This window comes from Natator depressus, chromosome 3 (assembly GCF_965152275.1).
Source record: "Natator depressus isolate rNatDep1 chromosome 3, rNatDep2.hap1, whole genome shotgun sequence".
Taxonomy (NCBI): Eukaryota; Metazoa; Chordata; order Testudines; family Cheloniidae; genus Natator; species Natator depressus.
Genome location: NC_134236.1, coordinates 32768654 through 32792831, shown reverse-complemented (window position 1 = coordinate 32792831; position 24178 = coordinate 32768654). Strand labels below are relative to the sequence as shown.

General features: G+C 42.3%; 1 protein-coding gene across 3 annotated transcripts in view; it reads left to right on the top strand.

Moving 5' to 3' along the window:
• The first annotated feature begins 3591 nt into the window (after nt 1-3591).
• Nucleotides 3592-24178, top strand: part of GRHL1 (grainyhead like transcription factor 1) — a 69696-nt gene continuing 49109 nt past the window's right edge. For 2 of the 3 annotated variants that reach the window (XM_074947670.1, XM_074947669.1), the window contains exons 1-8: nt 3592-3709; nt 10008-10194; nt 14107-14177; nt 17685-18069; nt 18876-18952; nt 19816-19972; nt 20493-20604; nt 21589-21683. In XM_074947670.1, coding sequence (XP_074803771.1) covers nt 3690-3709; nt 10008-10194; nt 14107-14177; nt 17685-18069; nt 18876-18952; nt 19816-19972; nt 20493-20604; nt 21589-21683 — 1104 coding nt within the window. In that variant the 5' untranslated portion in view covers nt 3592-3689. Of the gene's footprint in view, nt 3710-5220; nt 5353-10007; nt 10195-14106; nt 14178-17684; nt 18070-18875; nt 18953-19815; nt 19973-20492; nt 20605-21588; nt 21684-24178 lie in introns of those variants that run through there. The other variant, XM_074947667.1, reaches the window with a different exon arrangement.

The window sequence follows — 24178 nt, the reverse complement described above, 5'->3', positions numbered from 1 at the left end:
CTTGTACCTTGTGGAGGCATTGACACCTTTTCAAAGTTAGTATAACATTTTATTATTTTTTGTTCATTAGGGTACTGCCGCATTTTGGTAGGCACTGTACAAACACAGTAGTAGACATTCCCTATCCAGAAGATCTTATAATCTAAATAGACAAGACAGACACCGGGTGATCAGTGTGATGCACAAGCAGAATGATCAGTGTGATGGCAGCAAATAGCAAGTAAATTCCAGTTTTTCTTTTTTTGTTTTTCCTTTTGGATGGGGTTCAGTTAGGAGGGGATTTTCTAAACAGAAGGGAAAAGAGAGGGAAAAGTGAAGCAAGGGGGGGTGAAAGGGACAGGACAGGGGAAAACAGAGAGGGGAGGAAGTAAAGAAGGTATAAGGGGCAAGAGTGGAATGAGGCTGAGGTGCAGGGACTGTGAGGGAGGGGGATGGAGCAAACAGCCAATCAACACATGGCAGAGAGTCTCCTTTCAAAATGCTACCCAGTCAGAGTGGTACAGCTCTATATCACTTTGCACAAGTGTGAATGACTACAAGGTGCAAGATGGTAGAGAATCAGTACCATGTCTCTACGATGTAACCCCATTGCAAATATCCGCTTGGGCCTCTTGCATTCAGTGACTTATGCAGTCCTGCAAGTGACATCGGAGAGGTATTTACAATGGTATTACAAAGTCTAGCGTGTGACTGGCAGGTCAGTCAATGGGGTGTCAATCCAGATTTGTACCATTGTGTCTCCTCACCATTGAAATTATTGTAATATCACTCAGGTTATGTCTATACTTGGAGCTAGTGGTGTGATTCCCAGCTCCAGTAGACATACTTGTGCTAGCTCTGACAGAACAAGCGTGCTTAAAAATATTAGGTTTCAGAGTAACAGCCGTGTTAGTCTGTATTCGCAAAAAGAAAAGGAGTACTTGTGGCACCTTAGAGACTAACCAATTTATTTGAGCATGAGCTTTCGTGAGCTACAGCTCATGCATCCGATGAAGTGAGCTGTAGCTCACGAAAGCTCATGCTCAGATAAATTGGTTAGTCTCTAAGGTGCCACAAGTACTCCTTTTCTTTTTTCTTAAAAATATTAGTGTAGCCGTGGTAGCAAAAGCAGTGGCAGCAAGGGCTAGCCACTGCGAGTATAACCTGCCTGGACCTCATTGATATGTACTTGGGATGGCTAGCCCATGCCACTGCTGCCATGCTCCCGCAGCTATACGATTATTTTTAGTGCACTAGCTCAATAGTGCCAGTGCCTATTTGAGTTGGGAATTAGACCCAGGCTCCAAGCGTAGATGTAGCCAAAGTGGACTGTCATCAGTGAATCAATCGGGCAAGAAGAGGAGTTCCTTTAAAAAGGCAGGAACTTCTATTTAAAGTTTAAAAAACAAACAAACAAACCCTGATAATCATTCTATTTGGAAAGAAATGCAGAACATATATGACACTTCAATGGGATTTTAGCAGTTCAGACCTGATGTAAATAGGGTGACCCCTGACTTCAGGGGTGTGGCTCCGACACCATGCCTGAATTGAGCCCATATAAAGTCTGCCAAGTGTGGTGGTATTTTGTTGTTGTTAATAATAAATAATAATAATGGTTATGCATAAGCACCGCAGAGAATAGACTCAAATGAAATTTGCATCTGTGCACCCCTAGCAACTTCAAGACAGAACAAAAGTGAGCAGTGCAAAAATATACAACACCTAAGAAAGTTGGAAATGTCTCCCTATGCTTCTAACTTAGTTGCTTTTGTGATTTATACTAGAAACGAACCAACCCAGATTTTCAGAGAAATACCCAGCATTGTATTATATAGTTGGATTCTAGTTTATCATCCGCTATACAGAGAGCATAAGGAATTATTTTCTGTTTATTCTGGGCTGCAAAAGGGGAATATTTTGTATGTATTTTTTAAAAATAAAACAGACTTTCATTTTGTGGCACAAAGGACCGTCTAAAGCAGTTTATCATTCACTTTGATAGGACGGAGTCTAAATTAGATTACAGTACTTATCAAGATGATATTAGATGTTTGCTGCTCATGAAAATGTTGGTTGCTAGAATGCTAGTTTCAAAAGAGCCAGTGGAAGCAGAGGAAGGTAAAATTCCGTATGCAGGCCCTTAGTGAGGATTTGTTCCCTTCAGTTTCATATTTCCTTTGGTTGGTGGAATTGTCCTTCTATGGGTTTTATGTTGGAGTACATCCTTTATAGTAGTGTAGGGACTTGGGGGGTGGTATTATTTTGTCAGCTGTGCTGCTGTAAGGTGTGCAGTGTAGACATAGCCTCAGAGGTGATGTTTGTATGCATCTTTTTGGGTATATAGATATTTGGTTGTTTGCAGCAATGGTGGAACCCAAGAAGGCTTTGAAGCTATCACTGCTGCAGTTCTAGTTCTGTCTTAAACTTTCCCTTCTTTTGTGCCAAAAAAGTTCTGTTAGCAGTCTTCTATGATGGGGGTGTGTAATTGCATTTGGTTACAATATAATTTGTCAATATGTGCAGGATTCACACACATTTCTTGTCTCTTTAAATCTTCTCTAGACTAACATTTTTTAAGCATGGAAGTAATGCAGAAAAATAAAAGACTGAGGCTAATGTGGAGTGAGGGGGAAGTATGGGAACCAATGTGCAATGAGAGAAATGTTTTTATTAGAAATTGCAGTAGTGCCTGGGAAGCTTGTCCAGGCAGGGACTGTCTTTGTATTAGGGGCTTCATTCTAGTGCTGTGGTGGGAAAATTTCAGAAAACATTGTGGAAACAAGCTCATGAAATTGTTCAAGTAAGATAGAGGGATGTGCCCGAACACTTCCTATGCTTTGTAACATGCAGATAGTAAAGTGGACTAAAGCAAGCCTCTAGTTAAGAGATGATTGTATTTTGCAGGGGAAAAGTGACTTGCCCACAGGAGAATTCCCCTCTGTAACAAGAGTGATCCCATGTTCAGGGGAAAGGTGGACAATAAGGAATCATAACTCAGTTTACAGTTTAATATAACCAAATTCCCACCTGGGACTGGAACAAGGCCTAGGCCCATGCTGCAGCAGCCAGTGTTTGTCTAGCAGGCTCAGGGCCTAGCTGACTCTTCCACTTCCCAATTTCTGTCATACTTAGGTGTCTTTTTCACCTGTGTTGTGTTGTAACACATCCTGCATCCTCCACTTCTCTCCAGCTAGGGTCTGGGCGCTGCTGAGTCTGTAGCAGAAGCAGGTCGGGGCAAAGGGGGAGGGAGGATCTCTTAGGGGCTGTGTGGTGAAGTGGGCCACGATTTAGGGTCCCATGGGTGCTGCAGTGGCAGAGGGCTGCAGTTCAGAAGGCGTCTGGAGCTCAGCAGGTACCTGCCCAGCAAGCGCGATCTCAGCCTCTGGCGGCCGAGATTCTATTTAGAACCCGCAACGTTACCAAACCCCGCCCTTCTCTCCAGACGCCTAATTAGGCGTCTCCCTGGGGAGTTGGGCGACTGAGGCTCCGCCCCCAAGGGAACTCTGCGAGCCAATGGGAAGCGGGCCACAGGTGCGATCCACCTGCGGATCCCAGAGCCACCTGAGCTAGCCAGAAAAGCTGACAAAACCCGTTTGTGCGGCAGGTTGCGCGCTGCTCTGGCTCTAGCCCCCTCCCCAGTGCCCGGGCTGCCGCCAGCCACCGTCCCAACCCGCCGGGCCAGTTCTGCCACCCGTTGGCTGCCAGACATGACACAAGACTACGACAAGTAAGTGAGCGAGCGGGGAGTCGTCTGGGCAGGTCCGACCGGCGCTGCTGCCCGTCTCTTTCCACCGGCTGGGAAAAGGGGTGACCTGGTGATCCTCGCCCTGTCTTGTGGGCTCCTGCGGGACGGGTGCCGGGGGAGGAGAGCTCGGGAGTAGCGGATGAAGGTGGCTGGCCGTGTAGCATTGCAGGATCTCTAGGAGGGAGTGGCAGCAGCCGCCGGAGTGACTGGGGGTTAGCGTCAGCCTCTCCCTGTTGGTGGGTTTGGGGCGGGTGCCCCGTAGCCGGGCACCTACCTCACCCTATTCGGCCCTTGGTGAAATAGTCTTGCTCCTTTCAAGCGGCCCGGCCGGACACAGGCGGTGAGGGGGGCGCTGAGCAGATCTCTGGGGTGTCCCCCACGAGCGGGGCTGTGTGTGTTTGTACGTTGGCAGATTCTGGAGCACCTGCGGCTGCCGAGGGTGAGGTACGGAAACTTCAGCCAGAACCTAGCGCCTGCCCTCCTTTCTCCTTCTACGGACCCCCGCCTTCCCATGCAGCGCGGGGCCTCTGGGCGTGCGGGTTATCTCTGTCCCGCATAGGGCCGGCAGGTGGACCCAGGGTCAGGCGCTCCCCGCTCTGGGCTGCATGGTACAAGCTCTTGCGTTAAATCCGCCGAGATCCCCCCTGTCGATTTTCCGAACCCGTTCTGCCCCGTTTAAATAAAGCGCTCCCGGGGCGCGGATCGGGTAACAACCACAAAGTCAGGCATTTATTTCTGGCAGAGGGAAATCTCACGTCTTCCGCCTGGGAGGAAAACTTCTGACTTAGCCCATAGGTTTCTGTAGTGGTCTCGGAGCGTTAGCCTGCATCTTTGGGACCCATCAACCCTGCGTGCAGCGATGGGATCTCGAATGGCCCGCTTGCTGCTGGGGGAAGCTGTGAGGATCAAGGTCCACTGAATGCGTCCGATGAAGTGAGCTGTAGCTCAGGAAAGCTCATGCTCAAATAAATTGGTTAGTCTCTAAGGTGCCACAAGTACTCCTTTTCTTTCAGGATCCTCCTGTGTCTGAAGTTTAGTTTAGTTCTTTGTTTTGGAATCGCTCTCTCTTCTCTCCCTCACTTTCTGTTATAATCAAACTATAGAGAAGACAGTCCGGCTTTGAAACTCGACACCTGTACTGAGGCGTTGGTCACCATCTTCTTCCTCCTCCTCCTCCACTCTTCTTTAAATGCTGAGTGCGGCGAATAATCAGTCCGTGTCTGTCAGGAGGAGCCTCTCAGCCTTCAGAAGTGCATAGGGGGCTGTAGACATTCACCCTGCCCACAGCACTTGTTTCGATGAGCTTTTCTAATGCAGGATCTTACCGAATTGCGCGGTGTGCTGCTTTTTTCTCCTCTTGAAGATTTAAGAACAAGGGCTGGGAAGTGAGAGCAGCGTTAACTGGGACATCATTATTTGAGGCACACCTAGGTTTTTTTAATGACTTGAACATTGTTGCTCTAATTTAAAGAGATTTCCTGGGCTTGGCCTTTGGCAGTGTTAGACCTTGATGCAACAGATTTGTAAAAACTGTCTTTTAAAATACAAGCTTCTTATATGCTGTAGGACCAAGATCTGATGGATTTTTATGAAACCCACGCTACTGGAAAAATGGACTTCCCCAGGTAATCTGGTGTTCTTAGCAGTGTCGGTTGGAAAATCTAACAATCTTTACCATTTTCAGAAGTCCAAAATATTATATTGTAAACTCTTTGAGAGCAGAGACCTTGTCTTTGTGCCTATATGTTATAAAGTCGTAGTCACTATTTGCTCTGTGCAAGTAGGTGCTGTGGTGGAGCAATGGTAGCCTTGTATAGGCAGACACTTGGACTGGTCCTTATTGTATGTGTAATACACACATTAAATACAAATAATTAATTGGTTTGTTTAGTCTGAAAAAGAGGAGACTGAGAGGGGACATAACAGTTTTCAAGTATGTAAAAGATTGTTACAAGAATGAGGAAGAAAAATTATTTTTCTTAACCTCTGAGGATAGGACAAGAAGCAATGGTCTTAAATTGCAGCAAGGGAGGTTTAAGTTGGACATTAGGAAAAACTTCCTGTCAGGGTGGTTAAGCATTGGAATAAATTGCCTAGGGAAGTTGTAGAATCTCCATCACTGAAGATTTTTAAGAACAGGTTACACAAATACCTGTCAGGGATGATCTAGATAATACTTAGTCCTGCCACAAGTGCAGGGGACTGGACTAGATGACCTCTCGAGATCCCTTCCAGTTCTGTGATTTCTTGTAGCATTTCCAGCATGGATAATGTAGGCTGTTTTCTATTCAAGAACATGGAATACAGGGCAATATCTAAAAATGACTTTTAAAATGCTTTTTTCCCCACCAAGATCTATTTTAAAATCTCAAGTTTGTAAAAGTTATGAACATGTTATAAAATTTTAAAAATAAGAATGTGTGCTTTAAATCTCTCCCCTCAAATTTGGAATGTATGCTTGATATTTGAAACAGTGCTTCTTATTACATGTGTCAGAGTAGCAGCCGTGTTAGTCTGTATTTTCATGCAGTTGATGGATTTCCACTCCATACGGCTAAATGCAGTGCGTTGCATAATGACAGGTTTCAGAGTAGCATCCGATAAAGCGAGCTGTAGCTCACGAAAGCTTATGCTCAAATAAATTGGTTAGTCTCTAAGGTGCCACAAGTCCTCCTTTTCTTATTACATGTGGAATGCTCCTGCTTTCTGAGAGGGAAATGTGCATGTGCAGATGTTCCAAAATTAATTTGATTCTTAATCTCTGTATGGCGGTTTGTTACACATTCCGGTAATGTTAATCAGCCAATCATCAAATATGTACAAAGTTTCTTTGTGCAATATTCTGAGGTCCTTGTTAGTGGTTTGAGATCCATCAGTCATTCAGTTACTACTAGCTCTAGATTTTGACAATTTAAGTACTAAACAGGAATAAGATTTCACTTCATAGGAGGGTATTTAGCAAAAACTAGTGTTCAGATGTCTGGGTTTTTTATAGTATATTTTATAAACAATACATTATAGTACTGCAAAGTGTAGATGTTTCTATTAGAACATGTTTGTGCTTAAAGTGTTGGATGCTAGTAGTTGAATTCAAACTGATTTGCAATTACATAGATAATTATAAAGGTTACCAATCTAGATGTATGTGTATATATGTACTGCATACTTGTTGTTTGTGTATACAAAATATAGCATCATGGGGTCCTGGTCCATGACGAGGGCTATTTGGTGCTATAATAATATGAATAATTATTCAAAATTGTTCAAGGTGGCCAAATAGGGTGATGGGTGCCAGATAAGTACAGAGAGAGCCTTACTAATTCTCAATTTTGACCTGAAGACTTCTTACAAATGACTACTTTTTTTTTTTAACTTTATAAACTGGCAGCTGTAAGTCTGAATGCATCACAAAATATGCTTTGTTTACTTGGACAGTTGTAGGCTGGGTCTTTTATGAGTTGTCATTATTCTAGTAAGTGGGCTAATGCTACTTTGTAAAAGTACCGGTAAGTCTTAAAAAATGGGAGACCTCATGGGGAATTTTGTTGAGCATTTCCCTAATGGATATGAGGCATAACAGCCCCATGTCTAAATCTCTCTCTGTCTTCTGGACTGTAAAGTCATTGGGACAGAGACTGTCTTTATCTGTGTGTTTGCTACAGCACCAACCACACGCTCTGTGTAAGACAAATAACAATAAAAAGCACTCTATTATTGAGTGCGCTAGTAAATGGATTTAGACATTGGGATTTTTTTCTTTTGAGAGAGAATTATTGGGTTTGTCAGAAATAACAGGTTCTACTGCATGAACAAATTGCCCCCCGCATGCCCCCCCCCAAAAGGTAGGAAAATATTGCCAGGAATAAGTGTGACATGAGATCAGCATTGGCACAATATCACTACAGTGCAGAGAACACACATTCCTGTCACGTTTTCCTACCTTTTTGCAATTTGGTCAAGCAGAAAATCAATCAACTTTTTTCAAGTATTTAAATGCACACTAGAAGACTTATTTCTAAAACTTGCTAATAGCGTCCAGTACTTTTATGCACAGATCACTGCCAAATATACATATGGAAGTCTAAAACTCATCACAGGTCAATCGTCAGAAAAACACATGTTTGACTGTCTTTTATAAATATGTTCTCATTTTCTTAAAAGAACCTGTAATCCTGTTAAGAGATTGAGTTACTGCCAAACCCTACACTTTGTTGATAATTCTAAAGATAATTCTTTCTACACTCCTTTTAGAGGAGGTAGGTTACCTTTAGGGCAATTGTGCATTTTATTTGGGTGTTGCAACAAGAGACGAGTCTTACAAAAAACATGTAGTTTCTGAGTTTACTGGATTTCAGTTTAGTGCTTGTTCAGTTCTGAATAGTTTTGCATTTAGGTTAATTTTTCTTCCATATGAATCTTTTCACATTGCTGAAAGGGAATGGTTTTATAGTCTCAATAGCAAGTTTAAATGCCAAGCGAGGTTGACTCAGCCCTTCAACTTTAAGAAGGTAGATAAAATGAGTTTCATGCAGGCTACTACAGGTGGCTCAATCTTTTATATGACCTTAATTCGAGGGCCTGTCCGCTCTGTGTGAACATCTAAAAATTCTGTGTCATTTCCAAAAGAGTAGGTGTTTGCCCTGTGTCCTTGGAGAAAATTCAAACTCATCCCATTGTTGTACAATTTGCTGTGTGTCAATTTGCTACACTCTACACCAGAGGTGGCTCATTTTACAGACTGACACACAGCCACTCTGTGTGTATATATAAATCCCCCTTTATCCAGAACCTGCAAACCCTAACTCACATGAGTTGTTCTTAAATCATGCAAGTAGTCCCCATGACGTCACTGAGCCCGCTTGGGTGAGTAAGGGTTTACAGATTCAAATCCATAGTTTGCAAAGCACTTAATAATTTTCCTAGGTGAAAGGAGTTATAAATGCAGGATATTTATTAAGTTGACGATAGTATTTCATTCCTTCAATATTCTAATATGTTACAATCTTTGAATAGTCCTGGGAGTAAGTTCAACAAAAAAGATGTTCCTGTTTCTTAATGGATAGTGGTTGTGTGGTGTGGAGTGGTTTGTGGTTTTTTTTTTTTTTTGGTTGGTTGGTTGTTTCTTTTAAAAAAAAAAAAAAAAAAAAGACTTTTGACTTTTGAAAAACAAAGAATGTGTAGTAAACATCAACTAGGCCTCTGTGCACACTGGAGGTGGGAATAAGCATGGGGGAACTGTTTGAACTGGTTTAAAACCAGTTCAAGCTAACATGGTTTAAACACTGTTTGTTTGTCTGGCCAATGTGGATGAAGCATATATTTTAAAAACTGAATTTAAAATATTAACTTGTTTAGGCTGGTAAAACTGTTTTGCAGCAAACAGCATCTCTCCCTGGTTCCACCTGTGTGAGTGCTTGGGGTTTTCTCCTTCACAATAAGAACAAAATGTTTTGAACAAATCTAATTATTTTCACGGTGGTAATACCCATACTTTTTGTGTGTGGGGGGGGGGGGGGGAGAGTTGTGTGTAGGTAGATTTTCTTTCCTGGTAGCCCACTGGGATTGTCTCTCAAGACATTATCACAGATTATCTCAAAGGTAAACATACAATAAACCGCTTGGCTTCTATTGCCAGAAAATTGCACTGCCTTGTTGATTTATGGTCTCCTTTGGCTACATTCCATGTATACTATACATGGAATATCAGCAGCTTTCAATACCTTTCAAATATACCCCAATAATTAAATAAGTTGTCTTCTGAGGGAATTGTCAGACATAGGAAAGTAGAGTTAACTCTGTTTTATAACATGACAGTGGTATTTGTTAATGTGAACTCTCTCTAGTCTTGCATGACAAAGCATGAAACCATTGACTCTCTATAGTGCATAGAGAGAGCTTGAATGAATTAGTAGCAAGTTACTGCTGTGCAATATCTTTTTGTTTAGTAATATGCTAATAGTACTGTGTGTCTTAGGCTAATAAATTCATAACATTTTTATTGTTCTATGTTGGAGTCCAAGTATTTGTTAGCTGGCCAGCTATCATCTTCAGCAGTTTTGTGATTTCACTGATGTAATACCATTGAATTCAATGAGGTCACTCCTGATTTCCACTGACATACAGGAGATCAGAACTGTATCCCTAGTCTTTCTGTTGACTAACCACTGTGTCACATTAAGTCATAATATTAACGTAGTAAAAACCTGCCCGCTAATTCTTAAATGTTATTGTATACTTTTTGGATGCATTATAACAAAGATTCATATTTTTATGACCAAAGCAAAAGGCCCGTGTTGGTTCTTCAGAATGACTCTCTCTACTCCCAGAGGCGTCCATACACCAGTGAAGATGAAGCCTGGAAGTCCTTCCTTGAAAATCCCCTTACAGCAGCCACCAAAGCCATGATGAGCATCAATGGCGACGAAGACAGTGCAGCTGCCCTGGGATTACTATATGACTATTACAAAGTAAGTTGGCACCAGTAACACCTAACAACCAAAGGTTCTACTTGTTTTGCCTGCATATGAAACAATAATTTGCTAGGGAATGAAACAGTAATGTAGCTGTTGGCATAGTAGCTATTAATAGTGTAATGAGGACTCTAAGTTGGTGGTTCTCTCTCCCCCCCCCCCCCCAAAAAAAAAAAAAAATTAAACACAACTTTGATTTTCCGACAATAGATTTCTTTTAAGCTAAGTAGACATCGGTTGTTCTGGAATCTTTTTTGTAATAGGTCAGGGTACTTGTGTAGCCTACTGACTCAGGAATTTCAGGGTACAGGTTTTAGCCGTTACTGGCTGAAACGCTGGAGAGTGTGTGTATGAATATAAAAATGCAGGGCAAGGGACTGTCTTTGTTTGTATAGTGCCTAGCACAGTGATATCCTGGACCTCAACTGGGCCTCATGGGCGCTACCACAATATTAATAAATAATAATACGAAGAAGATTTAGGCTGGGATTTTCTAAGGAGCCTAAGACAGCCAGGTTCCTGAATCCCATTTACTTTCACCGATCTGTTTGCAGGATCAGAGCAGGGACTGTCTCCATTTGGTGTCTGGAAGAGCACTGAGAACATTGTTAGTTATGGACAAACATATTTTCCAGCCTTTAGAGCTACTACACTTGTTATATACAAAGTACATGCCTATTATTAAGAGTTTAACCAATTTTTCAAGCAGTATAGTTACATAAAACTGCATGGTGTGTATATATACAAGTATTTTATAATCTGTGTTGCAAAGCTCAGTTTAGTCCTTAATGCGTGTAACAAAATAATTGGTGTAAAGATAGTTATAACTGTGACACTTGTAGGAAAGCTTTTTTTCTGCCTTAAAAAGCCATACCCCTCTGTGCTTGCTTGTTATGCCACTAAAAAAGCCTTCTTGTCAGAGGATTTTAATCTGCTAAATCCATTTTTAAATGTGAAAAACTGTGAAGAGAAATTTGGTGGAAGCTGTAGTGAAGAGCTTTTAGTGAAGCACAAAGAACTTGCTGTGCATTGGTATTTTATTCAGGGTTTCCTTCCCTACTCATGCCATCTATAAACTGTAGGAAAGGTTTGGGGAGGGCAAGCTTACATGCCAAAAAAGTATAAAATGTTGGAAGAATTCATCCGTCATTTTCTGAGATTAAGTTAAAGGAGCAGGTGAGAGCTTCCAAGGTCTGGAATAGAAAATTAAAGCCTGGTGGGGCTGCCACCTGTAAAGGTTTTTGTAGGAAAAAAATCAATTTTTTTTCTCCTGAGCCAAGACTAGCCTAACTCTGACAGTGTTACTTGGAAACTTACAGCAACAATTTCAAAAGTTAGTAGTGATTTTTGGGTGCCCAACCTGAGACACCTTGAAAGGGATTCGTTTTCAGAAACTGCTGAGCGCATGCCCTCTGAAAATTGGGCCCCTTTAAGATGTCCTAAATTAGGCACCCAAAAATGGAAGTTCCCAAAATCCCTAGTCATTCCAGAAGAATGTAGGTCAAGATTTTCTGATGCTCTTACATTCTCTACACTACTTAAAGCCACTGGATTTTAAAGGTTTTAATTGGAAGCTATTTAGAAAAGTACTGTTTCTACTAAGGTTTTCTGTCATCAGCCTATAATTACTATTATAAAAAATTAGGCGTTTCCAATATAATTTAAATAGCTTGCATTTGTCAGGTGAAGGTGCAGTATCTGATCATGCTTATGCAGCATGTTTCAGTGCTGGAAGGTCTGGAGTTAATTCCTTCTAATGTATTAGCACATACCATTTAAATGAACAAGAACTATCAGTGTCTTGTAGCTTTTGTGTTTTATCAGAGTAGCCTGGAACCTCAGGATAAATAAAATTTAATGGCCAAATAATAAATCAGAGATCTGCATTTGTATTTTTTTAACAATATATTTAGGAAGTTTTTAACAAGCTTACAGATCCTTGCCATGTAACTATCAGAGACAAAACAATAATAATAATTACAACAGTGAGCTTTTGTTTAGAGATTATACAAGAATATAATAATCTGATCTCTCTCTTTAACAGGGTGTTACCATAGTATAGAGTGAGTGTCCTTACACTACCCTATGGCATGTGGTCTCTGGCGATTTTTATTAAATAGAATGAACTCTCTTTGATCTACATTTTGAAGGACCAGGTGGTACAGTGTGCTGAGACGATAGCCCCTTTTTATATTTGGAGGATATATTTTTATATTTCACTTTCCTCTGTAGTGTGGGACACTGGTCACTTGTAGGCTTAAACTAGTGTGAATGGTGGATTCTCTATAACTTGAAGTCTTTAAGTCATGATTTGAGGACTTCAGTAACTCAGCCAGAGGTTAGGATCTATTACCAGAGTGTATGGGTGAGGTTCTGTGGCCTGCAATGTGCAGGAGGTCAGACTAGGTGATCATGATGGTCCCTTCTGACCTTAAAGTCCTGAGTCTGAATGCAAATATCCTGATCACCAGTATCCTGACTTTAGAAGGTCTCGGTTTAATCCCCAATGTACATCATATATTCCCCAAAGCTTTATAAAATACTGGTTGGGGTTTTGCCGGTTAGGACTGTAAGTAGCAGTCCTCTTTAAATAGTAAAATGTTGTAAAGTGGAGAACTAGATAGCTCAGACGATGGGTAATAATGGAATCTGGAGAATTTTTCTTTGTCCAGGTTACTGGTTCATAACTAGCTCCAGTCAGTAGATGACAAAAGCCATTACTGAGAGCTGGTCAATGACTTACATCAGAGGCATCATAGTTTAGTTGATCGAGAATCACCCTTTATAAATATACCCTTAACATAAAGGGTTAATACACAAGTTTAGATATTTTAATACATTTTTAGAGTCCTAAAAGTCAATGTTTCTTATAACCATGGTTTATAGTCGCCTTCTGCTGATATGCTTAAAGCTATCTATTAATCCTGTTTAATCCTTTTTAATTTATAAATATATCTTTAATATAAAGTGTGATTGGACAGGATATGGGACTGGGTGTTAGGAACTCATCCAAGTTCTGCTGTTGATTTGTTCTGTGGCCTTGGACAAATTGTTCAGGGCCTGATTTTCAAAGGTGTTAAACACTCACTGATTTCAGTTCGAGTTGTGGGAGCTCAGATCCACTGAAGAGCAGGCCATCAACCTCTCTTTCTGCTTCCCCATGTATAGAATGAGGATATCATCTTCCTTACAGGGGCACAGTGAGAATTAGCTTATGTTTGCATATTGCTTTGTGAATATAAAAGACTCTATAAAGACCAAGTATTGTCATTATTAAACTTAGTAATCTCATTCTAGTTCCTAGGGAAAGTGTCCAAGACCAGTCCCAAAAAATATCCGACCAAAAGTGTCCACAGAGGCAAAGGTGTGAATGGGCAATGAGAAACTGATATAGACAACCCCTGTGGGTAGACTGAGGATGTCACTCTCCAGAGCTGTTGAGATGATCTTTCCTAAGTAATAAAGTCACCAGACAAATTGAAGCCTGTTAGTTTTCTTTATCAGAGTTACTAGTGACAACTCTTTATTTTCCCTCCAATTCCATTATTCCAGTTGCTGACACTTGATAAGAGATGATGATCTTTCCAGCCAGGTTGGAAACTTGTCCTTGTCCTAAGGTTTAAGCAGTTTGTCTTGTTTTTTCTATGCAGGAATCCAAATTCCAAAGTACTGCTCCATTGTATTAGTTTGGGATCATTTTAGCAGAATATGGAATAGACTTGACTTCCCAAAGCAACAGTGGTGGTGGTAAATTTTGGCATTGTAAAGTTCTTTACAGGTGTTAACTGTACTTTAAATAATTGATGCATAACAGACTGATACTTAACTTTCCAAACCTGGCGGGGGAGAGAATGAGCTAACCTTGTTTGGATAAGAACAGTTCAACTCTCACATGTATAATACCTCCAGGTTCCCAGAGAAAGAAGGACTTCAACAGCAAAACCAGATGTAGATCACCCTGACCAAGATCATAGCAAAAGGTACTGGATTCTATTGTTGCACGTTTGCTTTAACCGACATCCTGATATATCACTAAGGCTGCTTAAATGAAGTTTGCTGCCATACCTGCACCAGCTCGCCTGCATTTGTAATGGAGATTGCAATCCTTTCTTCTGCACCATCTAGGCACATCAACTCTTGTTACAACCCAAGGGTTAGATGGTGGAGTTACCACAGGCTTTGGAGTCCGGGACAGCTGGTACTTGAAGTGCCCCAGGAGCAACTAGGGATTGAACTTTGACTCAAAGTCAAGGCTCCATCCACTTCTCATCCCTGCCTGCCCATCCACCCACCACCTCCTGTGCAAGAGAGGGAATAGTAGTGCACTGGAACTGCTCTCTTTCCCCCATGCATGAACTAGTGACAATACCCCTTTCAGGGGAGTAAGGAGGTGGCTGATAAGCATTTACTCCCCAGTGTTTACACAAGGTGGCTCATGACTGAGCCTTAGTGGGCCGGTCCTGATCTTCCAACCACCCTCAAGATCCGGTCCTTACAAAAACTCCATCAGTTACTAGGTACTACGGGACTGGATGCATTTGGAATATGTAGTCAGGATTAATTTGAGTGGGGTGCCATAAACTTTGCAATGTATTTGTGGTTGGTTAATCTGTGGTTCTGATGCATTAGTTTCACTTGCATAAACTTTGCAGGTTTTTCTTTTTATTCTGGGTGGGGGCGGAACCTACCAACAAACCATGGGGTCATAAGGTTAATTTATATTCATGATATTTTAAGTCCCACTCCTTGCTGCCCTCTTCCTATAACGCTAATGTCATAAACATACAGCTAAGGGTAGCAAAAAATCCCTCCTTTACCTGTAAGGGGTTAAGAAGCTCAAATAACCTGGTTGGCACCTGACCAAAAGGACCAATAAGGGAAGAAGATCCTTTCAAATCTGTGGGAGGAGGTTTTGTTTGTGCTCTCTTTGCTGTCTCTCGGACAGAGAGGGACCAGGACAGGAAAAAACATCTCCTAAAACCCTACCTGAAAGAAGCATCCAAAATTAAAAAAATCTAAGTAATAGCAAGGAAATGCGTTGGCTTATCTTTTGTTTTAGCTTGTGAATTTTCCCTGTGCTAAGAGGCAAGTTTATTCCTGTTTTTTGTAACTTTGAAGTTTTGCCTAGAGGGGAATCCTCTGTGTGTTAAATTTTATTACCCTGTAAAATTACCTTCCATCCTGATTTTACAGAGGTGCTTCTTTTACTTTTTTCTTTATAATACAGTTCTGCTTTTAAGAACCTAATTTGTTTTTAATGTCCTAAAAACCCAAGGGTCTGGTCTGTGCTCACCTTGTTTACCTATTTGGTTGATATATTATTCTCAAGCCTCCTTAGGAAAGGGGGTGAAGGGGCTTGGGGGGGATATTTTGGGGCAACAGGAACTCCAAGTGGTCCTTTTCCTGAATCTTTGTCTAACTCACTTGGTGGTGGCAGCAATACCGTCCAAGGACAAGGAAGAATTTGTGCCTTGGGGAATTTTTTAACCTAAGCTGGTAAAAATAAGCTAAGGGAGTCTTTCACGCGGTTCCCCACATCTGTACCCAGAGTTCAGAGTGGGGAAGGAACCCTGACATGGTGGCAGCGCGGTGGGATCATTTTGAACCAGAATTACAGACCTCAGGATTTTAAAAACATTTTTTCTTTTGGCTGATTGAAAACCAGGGAGGTGTGTTTTTTGTTTTGTTTTTTTTAAAGGATACTTTTTTTTTAAGCTGAAAGCTGCTGGAGTTTTTTTTTTTTTTTTTTTTTCTTTGCCTGGAGGCAGAGGAGTTAAGTTACAGCAAGGGAATTCACAAGCTGGGTTTTTGTTTTTTTTCTTTCTCGCTCTCGGGTTAGGCTAGGCTAAGATCAGGAAGACTAGGATGACGGAAAGTGAGGTCCAAAAGAAACTAGAGTTAGCCAGATTGGAAGCTGAAGAGAGACAAAGAACATGAAAGACAGATGGCCTTAAAGCGCTTGGAGTTGGAAGCGGAGGAGAGGAAACAAGCAAAACGCTTGGAGACGGAAATGGAGATGAAACGCTTAGAGGCAGAGGTGAAATGCTTGGATACGGAGTTAGAGCTGATGCGCTTAAATCTGGAAAGGGCTAAGCTGGGTATTACCAGATAACCCTAACAATCCTTCTGCAGGTACTGCTCCCCATTCCAAAAAATTCCCCACCTACAAGGTAGGCGATGATACAGAGGCCTTCTTAGAAAATTTCGAAAGGGTCTGCCTTGGGTACAGCATCTCTACAGACCAGTATATGGTGGAGCTGAGGCCGCAGCTCAGTGGATCCTTAGCAGAGGTGGCAGCTGAAATGCCTAAGGAACACATAAACAGCTATGAACCTTTTTTTTTTTTTTTTAAGGCCAGAATTAGAATGGGGCTAACACCTGAGCATGCCTGTCAGTGGGTCGGAGCCCTCAGGTGGAAACCAGACGTGGCATTTTCCCAACACGCCTACCACAAAGTCAAAAATTGGGATGCCTAGATATCAGGAGCAAGTGTTAAATCTCTGGAAGATCTGTCTTTCCTAATGCAAATGGAGCAGTTCTTAGAGGGTGTTCCTGAGGAAATAGATAGGTACATCCCAGATGGGAAGCCCAGAACTGTAATCGAGGCGGGGGAGATCAGAACCAAACCAGAAAAAAGCTAATAGCAGTTGGAGTGGATATCGGAAGGGACAACCCCAAACAACATCTTACCACCGGGGGCAGCCCAAGGCCCCACTTACATTCCAAGGAAAACCCCAAACACCTTATCATCCTACCACTACCACCATGTCAGAATGCATTTCCTTGCTATTACTTACAATTTTTGTAATCTTGGATGCTTATTTCAGGTAGGGTTTTAGGAGATATTTTTTCCTGTCCTGGTCCATCTCTGTCTGAGAGAGAACAACAAAGAGAGCACAAACACCCCCCCTCCCCCCGATTTGAAAGGATCTTCTTCCCTTATTGGTCCTTTTGGTCAGGTGCCAACCAGGTTATTTGAGCTTCTTAACCCCTTACAGGTAAAGGAGGGATTTTATGCTATCTTTAGCTGTATGTTTATGACAACTAAGCTGAAGAGAGAGCTGACCAAGACAAGTTTAAATTGCTCCAGCTCTGATAAGCTGATTCTGTCTGTTAAGGAAGACAGAAATCAGTGTGGTGGTATAGTATGTTAACTTATATACTAGCTAACCAAGTGAGTCCCTCAGTGCTTGATACCCTGTCAGCGGGGCTCTTAGTGTATTGTGTTTTGGGTAACTCAGTTTATGGGCTGTTAATATTTTAAGGTCAAGTATAGTATTCTAGCTCAAAATTAGGGTCCTAGGAGTCAGAAATGGATAAAGATTTTTATAAATTCTAGAGCCCATAACCCTAGATATAGTTGATCATCACCAGTACAGGGAGCTGCTATTCTGTTTCACCTTAGCCAAAAGCCCAATAAATGTTTCTAGTTCTGCTATTCAATGTTTGGGTTTTTTTGAACCTTTTTTTTTTTTTTCCTCTCAAAGGAACAGCATCCCGACAGAACAATCGCTCATTTCTACTGGAGAAAACAGAGTGCAGGTTCTGAAAAATGTGCCTTTCAATATTGTTCTTCCTCACGCTACTCAAATGGCCATGGACAAGAGAGGCCACCTGACGACCCCCGACACCACTGTCACTGTTTCCATTGCAACAATGCCCACGCATTCAATTAAAACAGAAACGCAGCCACATGGCTTCACTGTGGGCATCCCTCCCACTGGCTACCACCCCGAGCCCCCAGAACGGGTGGTGGTTTTCGACAGGAATCTCAACCCTGATCAGTTTAGTTCCAGTGCTCAGCCTCAGAACTCGCAGAGGCGCACGCCGGACTCCACCTTCTCGGAGACGTTCAAAGAAGGAGTGCAAGAGGTACAGGGATCACCCACCATATTCTGTGCGTGTGTGTGTTTGCGCAACCCAATCAGTGCATAGGTATCACGTTGCACCTCTAATAGTTATGTAAACCTGAAATCTCAGTCCTGTGGATTAGAAATAGAAGACTTTCCCAGAAAAGTCCATAGGTATAATTTAGTGAACTAAATCTATAAAACACAAAATCATTATCAAAAGCAAATGGCTAATCTTACAAATGACGGAAGCTTTGGCTAAATAGCTTGTGGAAATAATAATCTGTTAGCAGCAACAGTAAATAAATAGTGGGCCAAGGTTACAAGAGCTCTGCCTGAAGCTTCCATTTAAGCACCTAAATAAACTGGTCAGATTTTCCCAAGTGCTCAGCTTCCATTGTCCTCAATGGGAGCTGCTGGGCGCTTGTGAAAATCTGGCAAGTTTATTTAGGTGTCTGAATGGAAGCTGAGCTCATAGAAAAATCTGGTTTTTGTTTTTAATTTTTCTTGCAGCTATTGAAATCTACAGGGTTCACCAATGCTTCCCTTTAAGCTCTAAGTCCATATTAGTGATGTCCATAACTTCCAGTAGTTAGCAAGCTTCAGGAAGGCTTGATTTTTTAAAAGCTGGCCCAGAGTGCGCTTGCTAGATCTTGTGCTTAATTGGCATATAAAGCATTATTTGACTGGGGCCCATATACAGCCTACTCTATATGCTAGCCACAATCCCTAGCTATCGGATATTTAAGCCAGCTGAAGCAGGGTTGTAACCTGGCAGCTGTTAAATCTTGATTCTGTTGCTGCTGAATTAATTATCTGTATTTTCAGGTTTTCTTTCCTGCTGAACTAAATCTCCGGATGGCCAGCATGAGTTCAGAGGACTACGTTTTTGACAGCATTGCTGGGTAATACTTCAAGCTTCGTTGTCCTGTAGCCGCCTGATCTTATAGCCAGTTTGTTTGTGACTAATCGGTGTGGCTTGCTTATGAATTCTCTTTTGCGTTGCCTTTCTTTAGGCATGATTCTCAGAGGTGCTGAGCACACCAGCAGCTCCCATTGGTTTTAGCTGAAGCTGAGTGCTCAACAACCTGGAAAGTCATGTCTGCAATATTTAGGAAAACTATCTTTGTTGGGTTGATAATGGCACTGTACTGCCATCTAGGAGTCTTACATTGATTTCTAACCAACTTGGTATGGTGTGATCCAGCTAGTCATTTAAGAGAATAAGAATTACTGCAGAACCCTCCTGGAGCTGGCTCCCAAGTGCCTCACCCCGATAGATGCCTAGAGATGCTTGCCTGCTCTCTCCATGTTGAGAACCTACAGCAGGCACTGGAGGTTTGCTGTGTGTGGATTTTGTGTATGGAGACCTACGATGGGGAATGGGTGATGTGGGGTGGATTTGTTTGTTTTTAATTGGGAATGAAACATTGGTGGGAGGAGGAGGGGACCTAGCAGCCTTTGAATGACTCTTAACAGCATTTTGGTCACTGATAGAAACTCTTCTGTTACGTAAATGAACATGTTGCAGTAAGCTTGAATAGGCAGCCTCCAATCCTACATGTTGATTTTCTCTGCAAAGAGCTTTCTAAATGTTTTCTCATGAAGAGAATTGATTATCAACAAAGAGCTAGTCTTGCTTCCCCCTCCCTTCCCTATTGAGGGTTTAGTGTCTCAACTAATAAGTCTGGAATTTCTCCAAATTAAATGTAAAACACTTTGCTAAAGAGTTTGCCAGGAAGCTATCAATGTCCTTTTTGTCTCCTAGGAATAACTTTGAATACACCTTAGAAGCTTCCAAGTCACTTCGTCAGAAGCCAGGGGACAGCACAATGACATACCTAAACAAGGGTCAGTTTTATCCGATCACTCTTAAAGAAGTCAGCAGCAGTGAAGGAGTCCACCACCCAATCAGCAAAGTCAGAGTGAGTGGCAACTCTTACAGCTTCTTGGGAGAAGTGTTGTGGGTATTTATTGTTTACTGGAGGTGCTGGGCTGACTGCCTTGAAGTCCCGTAGTCACACAAGTCTAGACTGAAGTCCACAGCAGCAAGCCCAGCTTTTCCTTTCTGCCATGCCAATGAAGAGCAGAAGAGGTTAAATTGGTCTCCAGGCCTATTTGGTCCCTGGTGTCTCTAAGCCTACCAAGCAAGCAAGTCAGTAGTGGTGATGGGTTTATGTGACATGGACACCTGGAAGGAGAGCACCCAACTCTCTTTATGTGGGCAACTTCTGACCACATTGTTCTTTTATGGCCCTGAAGAACATTAGCATGTTTGTTCCCATTCTAAAGAGGGTTTTCTACTTTGCCAGGCGTAACTTGGCTTTTCCTAAGCTTTGCACGCCAAATGCAGAAAACCTGATAGCCAGTAAAAGCTTCCAAAACAAATTTTCTCTGTGGCCTTTAAAGTTTTTCTCTCTCCCTGCCCCCTTCCTCTTCACGAAGAGTGTCATCTTGGTCGTGTTTGCCGAAGACAAAACAAGAGAAGATCAAATCAGGCACTGGAAGTACTGGCACTCGAGGCAACATACAGCCAAACAAAGATGCATTGACATTGGTAAGAAACACTCTAATTACTGGTATCAAGCTCCAAGCCTGATTTCCTTGGCAGGGTTTAACCTTCTAGTGGTACTTCGTTTTTAAAGGGAACCTTCAGACCAGGCTGAGCACTGTCCATACCTTTGTGGCAAAACCAAAGGGAAGTTTTTGGCCAAGGTATTTTCAGAAGGGACTAGGTATTTTGGCAGCCTCAATTCTGGGGGGTGGGTGGGTGTGCTAATGTTAGATGCCTTGAAAATGCCTGATTTTCAGAAAATGCCAAGCGCTCCCCACACCATCTGAAAGACTGGCCCTCTTCAGATGTCTCAAGTTGGAGCATCCAAAAATGGAGACACCCCCAAATTACTAGTTGCATTTAAAAATCTTGGCCCGTATAGTCAAACTGCACTCTCTGGGCTTTGCAAGCTTTCTAAACAGTAAGTGGTTTTTTTCAGGGGACGAACTCCCTGTTGAAATATGCTCCTTGGTCTCCTTCCTGCTGCTGCTCTTGCAGTGAGTCCTCGGTTCAGTTAAAAAGAAAACATTGCAAATTTCCACTTGCCTACAGACAAGGCTGCGACTGGCTGGCTTCCAGATTTCCTTGGTTGAAAGCTGGGTTGTGCTCCTAGCCCTTTCCTTCTGTGAATAAAGGCAGGGATTAAGCACTTGGCACTTAAAGATTTGCATGCGCGTCAGCTTTATTATTGAAGGAGCTTTGAGAGCTTATACTCTTGTCATGCAGTGTGACATTTCTCATATGTAACTATAGGGTATGGCACAGATACATGCCATGCTTGGCGTCGTTGCCTTTCCCACTTTAGTTTTTGTTTTTAATTCTTCTCTTTTTTTTGTATATAATGAACTGCTTTCAACCTTTATTAACAATCCGCCTCTGAAAGCCTTTCAGAGCCTTTAACCCTTAGGGTACTGTGGAAGAGCTGCAGTTGCTATTCAGTTTGTCTGATTTGTATGGTTTAAGATGCTCTCCTCTCCCTCCCGACAGCCGACTATAAGGAGAGCTTCAACACAATCAGTAACATTGAAGAGCTTGCATACAATGCCATATCCTTCAACTGGGACATTAATGATGAAGCAAAGGTATGTGACCCATCTTATGCTTCCTGCTCTTCCAGCATATGGGGAAAGAGAGGGGTGTGTGACCTGATGATTAGCATGTAATGAGTTTGTTTACGGTCTTGTGTTAAGAAATAGGGAAAATCTTGCTGGCTAAGAAGGCTTGCGTGAGCAAATATTAAAAGCTTTGCAGTGACTCTAAGTTTCTTAGCAGGGAAATCTATCTTGCTGGACAAATACTGACGCATGGAAGCACCAAACTTCTTCCTAAAGAGTGCTGCAGAGGTGCTGGAGATATGGTTTAGTGTAGTTGGGAACCAATATATGGTGTCGTGATAGTTGCCAGTAACTTTTTGGGATGCTCCAACAGAGGGGCCAGTTTGGCAATTTGCCAGGATCCTAGACCACTGCACCTAAATTGCATTAAACAGAATAGATTGCAGCTGCCCTTATAGAGGTATGTTCCACTGAGACTACAGATCCTAGCATGCAAGGATCAATTTTAATCTGAGTGGCCTCTAGGTGAACTCATTGAGCCACCATATGATCCTCACTCAGTGTTTTGGGCCACTGTGTTAGGTGGTAGATGTACTGTGTCAGCAACTCTCACAACTGGTGTGTTTTGTTAATTGCAGCTGTTGCTGTTTGAAGCCATACCCCAAGTAAATGTGTGGAGGAGTTGTGCATCTTCAAAGTGCTAGAACACCTGTCTAAAGAGAGCAAAAAGGGTCCAGTTTCGATCAGATTATACCACTGAGCTGATGTAGTTGCAGCTGCAAAGTATTCGAGGGTTTCTGTAATTTACTGACTCTTGCTGGTCAATTGTGTAATTCCTAAGGCTCATCCCTATGCTGGTGATATAAGGCTTAGTCTCCAGTTTACAGAGTTTTCCTTCCTGTTTGAGAGCAGCTGATCATATCTCACACATCATGTTTGAAGCTAGTAACAGACAAAGTGAAGATGACTGAGAACGTATACAGCATCTGTCATCCGGAAGGACTCTGAAGTGCTGCATCTGGAAATAGTACTAATGGGTGAATGGCAGAACTCCTCACTGAAAAGTATTTCAGGGTTGTCTGTCTGTCGAGCTCTAAATGTCAGTGCTTTACAGCACATGTAGAAGACAAGGCCAGTGCCCAGCACAGTCTGTCAGCCTCGGAGATGCACTGGATAACCGTTCAAGAGGGAAGTGTGAAGACCTTGGAGAAGGAAACCGTATTGACCGCTTAATGAAAGTGGATTGTGGAGAGGTAGAGGCACTTAGGAGATGGGCAGTAGGTAGCTGTTCTAAGTATTTATTGCTAAATAAAGTAAATAATATCTACTCTTCACTGCCCAGCTCTGATGGCTTTTATACCTCCAACCTGAATGGTTTTGTAGCAGCATGTTTTCACTTAAACATTACTAGTGAGTCTGGTATCTTTAAAATTCCTTGAAATTAGAATCTAGTGTCCTGGCTTTGTTCATGCCAAAAGGGATGGTTTTCCATTTTACCCTGGAATTGGGCAGCAGGGTGCCTTTCCCATGCACATGTACTGAAAGGTTTGAATGCGTTTTGAGGCATGGAAGTGCTGGACTGTTCAGGAAACTGGATAGAATAATAGCTGCCATCAGTAGATTGTACAGGATCCAAGAGTAAAGAGCTACATGTTTTCTCACCGCTGCAGATAAGATTTAATAATACTTACATCCAAGGAACTCAGTCCTTTACAAACACGATTTAACTGAGCTTCAACAACCAGGAGAAGTAGGTAAGAACTATTTACAGATTGGGAAACTGAGACCCTCTGTTTCACTGTTATGAAAAGGCTAGTTTAGTTCTTGAGACAGTTGTGACTGGTAAATGCACAAGCAGGAGAGTAGACAAGGATGTGAACTAAAGGCACAGTGTTGATCTTGGATACATAAGTGAACTTCATTACAGATCCTGTGAAATGTGCGCACCTGCCTGACCAGGGAGAGGGGACAGTATTTTCTGGGACAGTGATGTGCATCTTGGGTTTATGAAAGAGGGATTGAGACCTGAATGTCTGGAAAATACCTTTGGAGGATTGGGTGGCAGAGGGGAACAATTCTCCTCTAAATCACTGGTTCAAATCCAGTGCAGGGTAGTAGAGACGAAAGTCATGTCTGTCCCGTTGGTCTGTGATGTCCTGTGTGAAATAAGCAGGTGGTCTTGGCCCGTTTTTCTGGTGGATGGGTGTTCACATCAAAATTACCAATTGGCACCCTTACTGGCAGTCAGCCCAGGGACTGAATGTGGAGAGAGTGAAGTAACTTTTCTCTCTCACCTCCCCCACTGCCACTCCTCCCGGTGCGGTTGAGGTGCCATGTTGGAGGAGTTGTGTGGGGAAGCTTGTGCTGCTTGTTCTGTGGATAAATAGACACTGGCAGCTTCCAGGGGTGTCAGTTTGGCATTAAATCCACGCACAAAAATAGCTGGAGCTATAGGTTAGACAAACCCCCAAATTGGTGCTATTAGGCCTTTGAGCATGAGTCCTGACTGTTGGAAACTTACA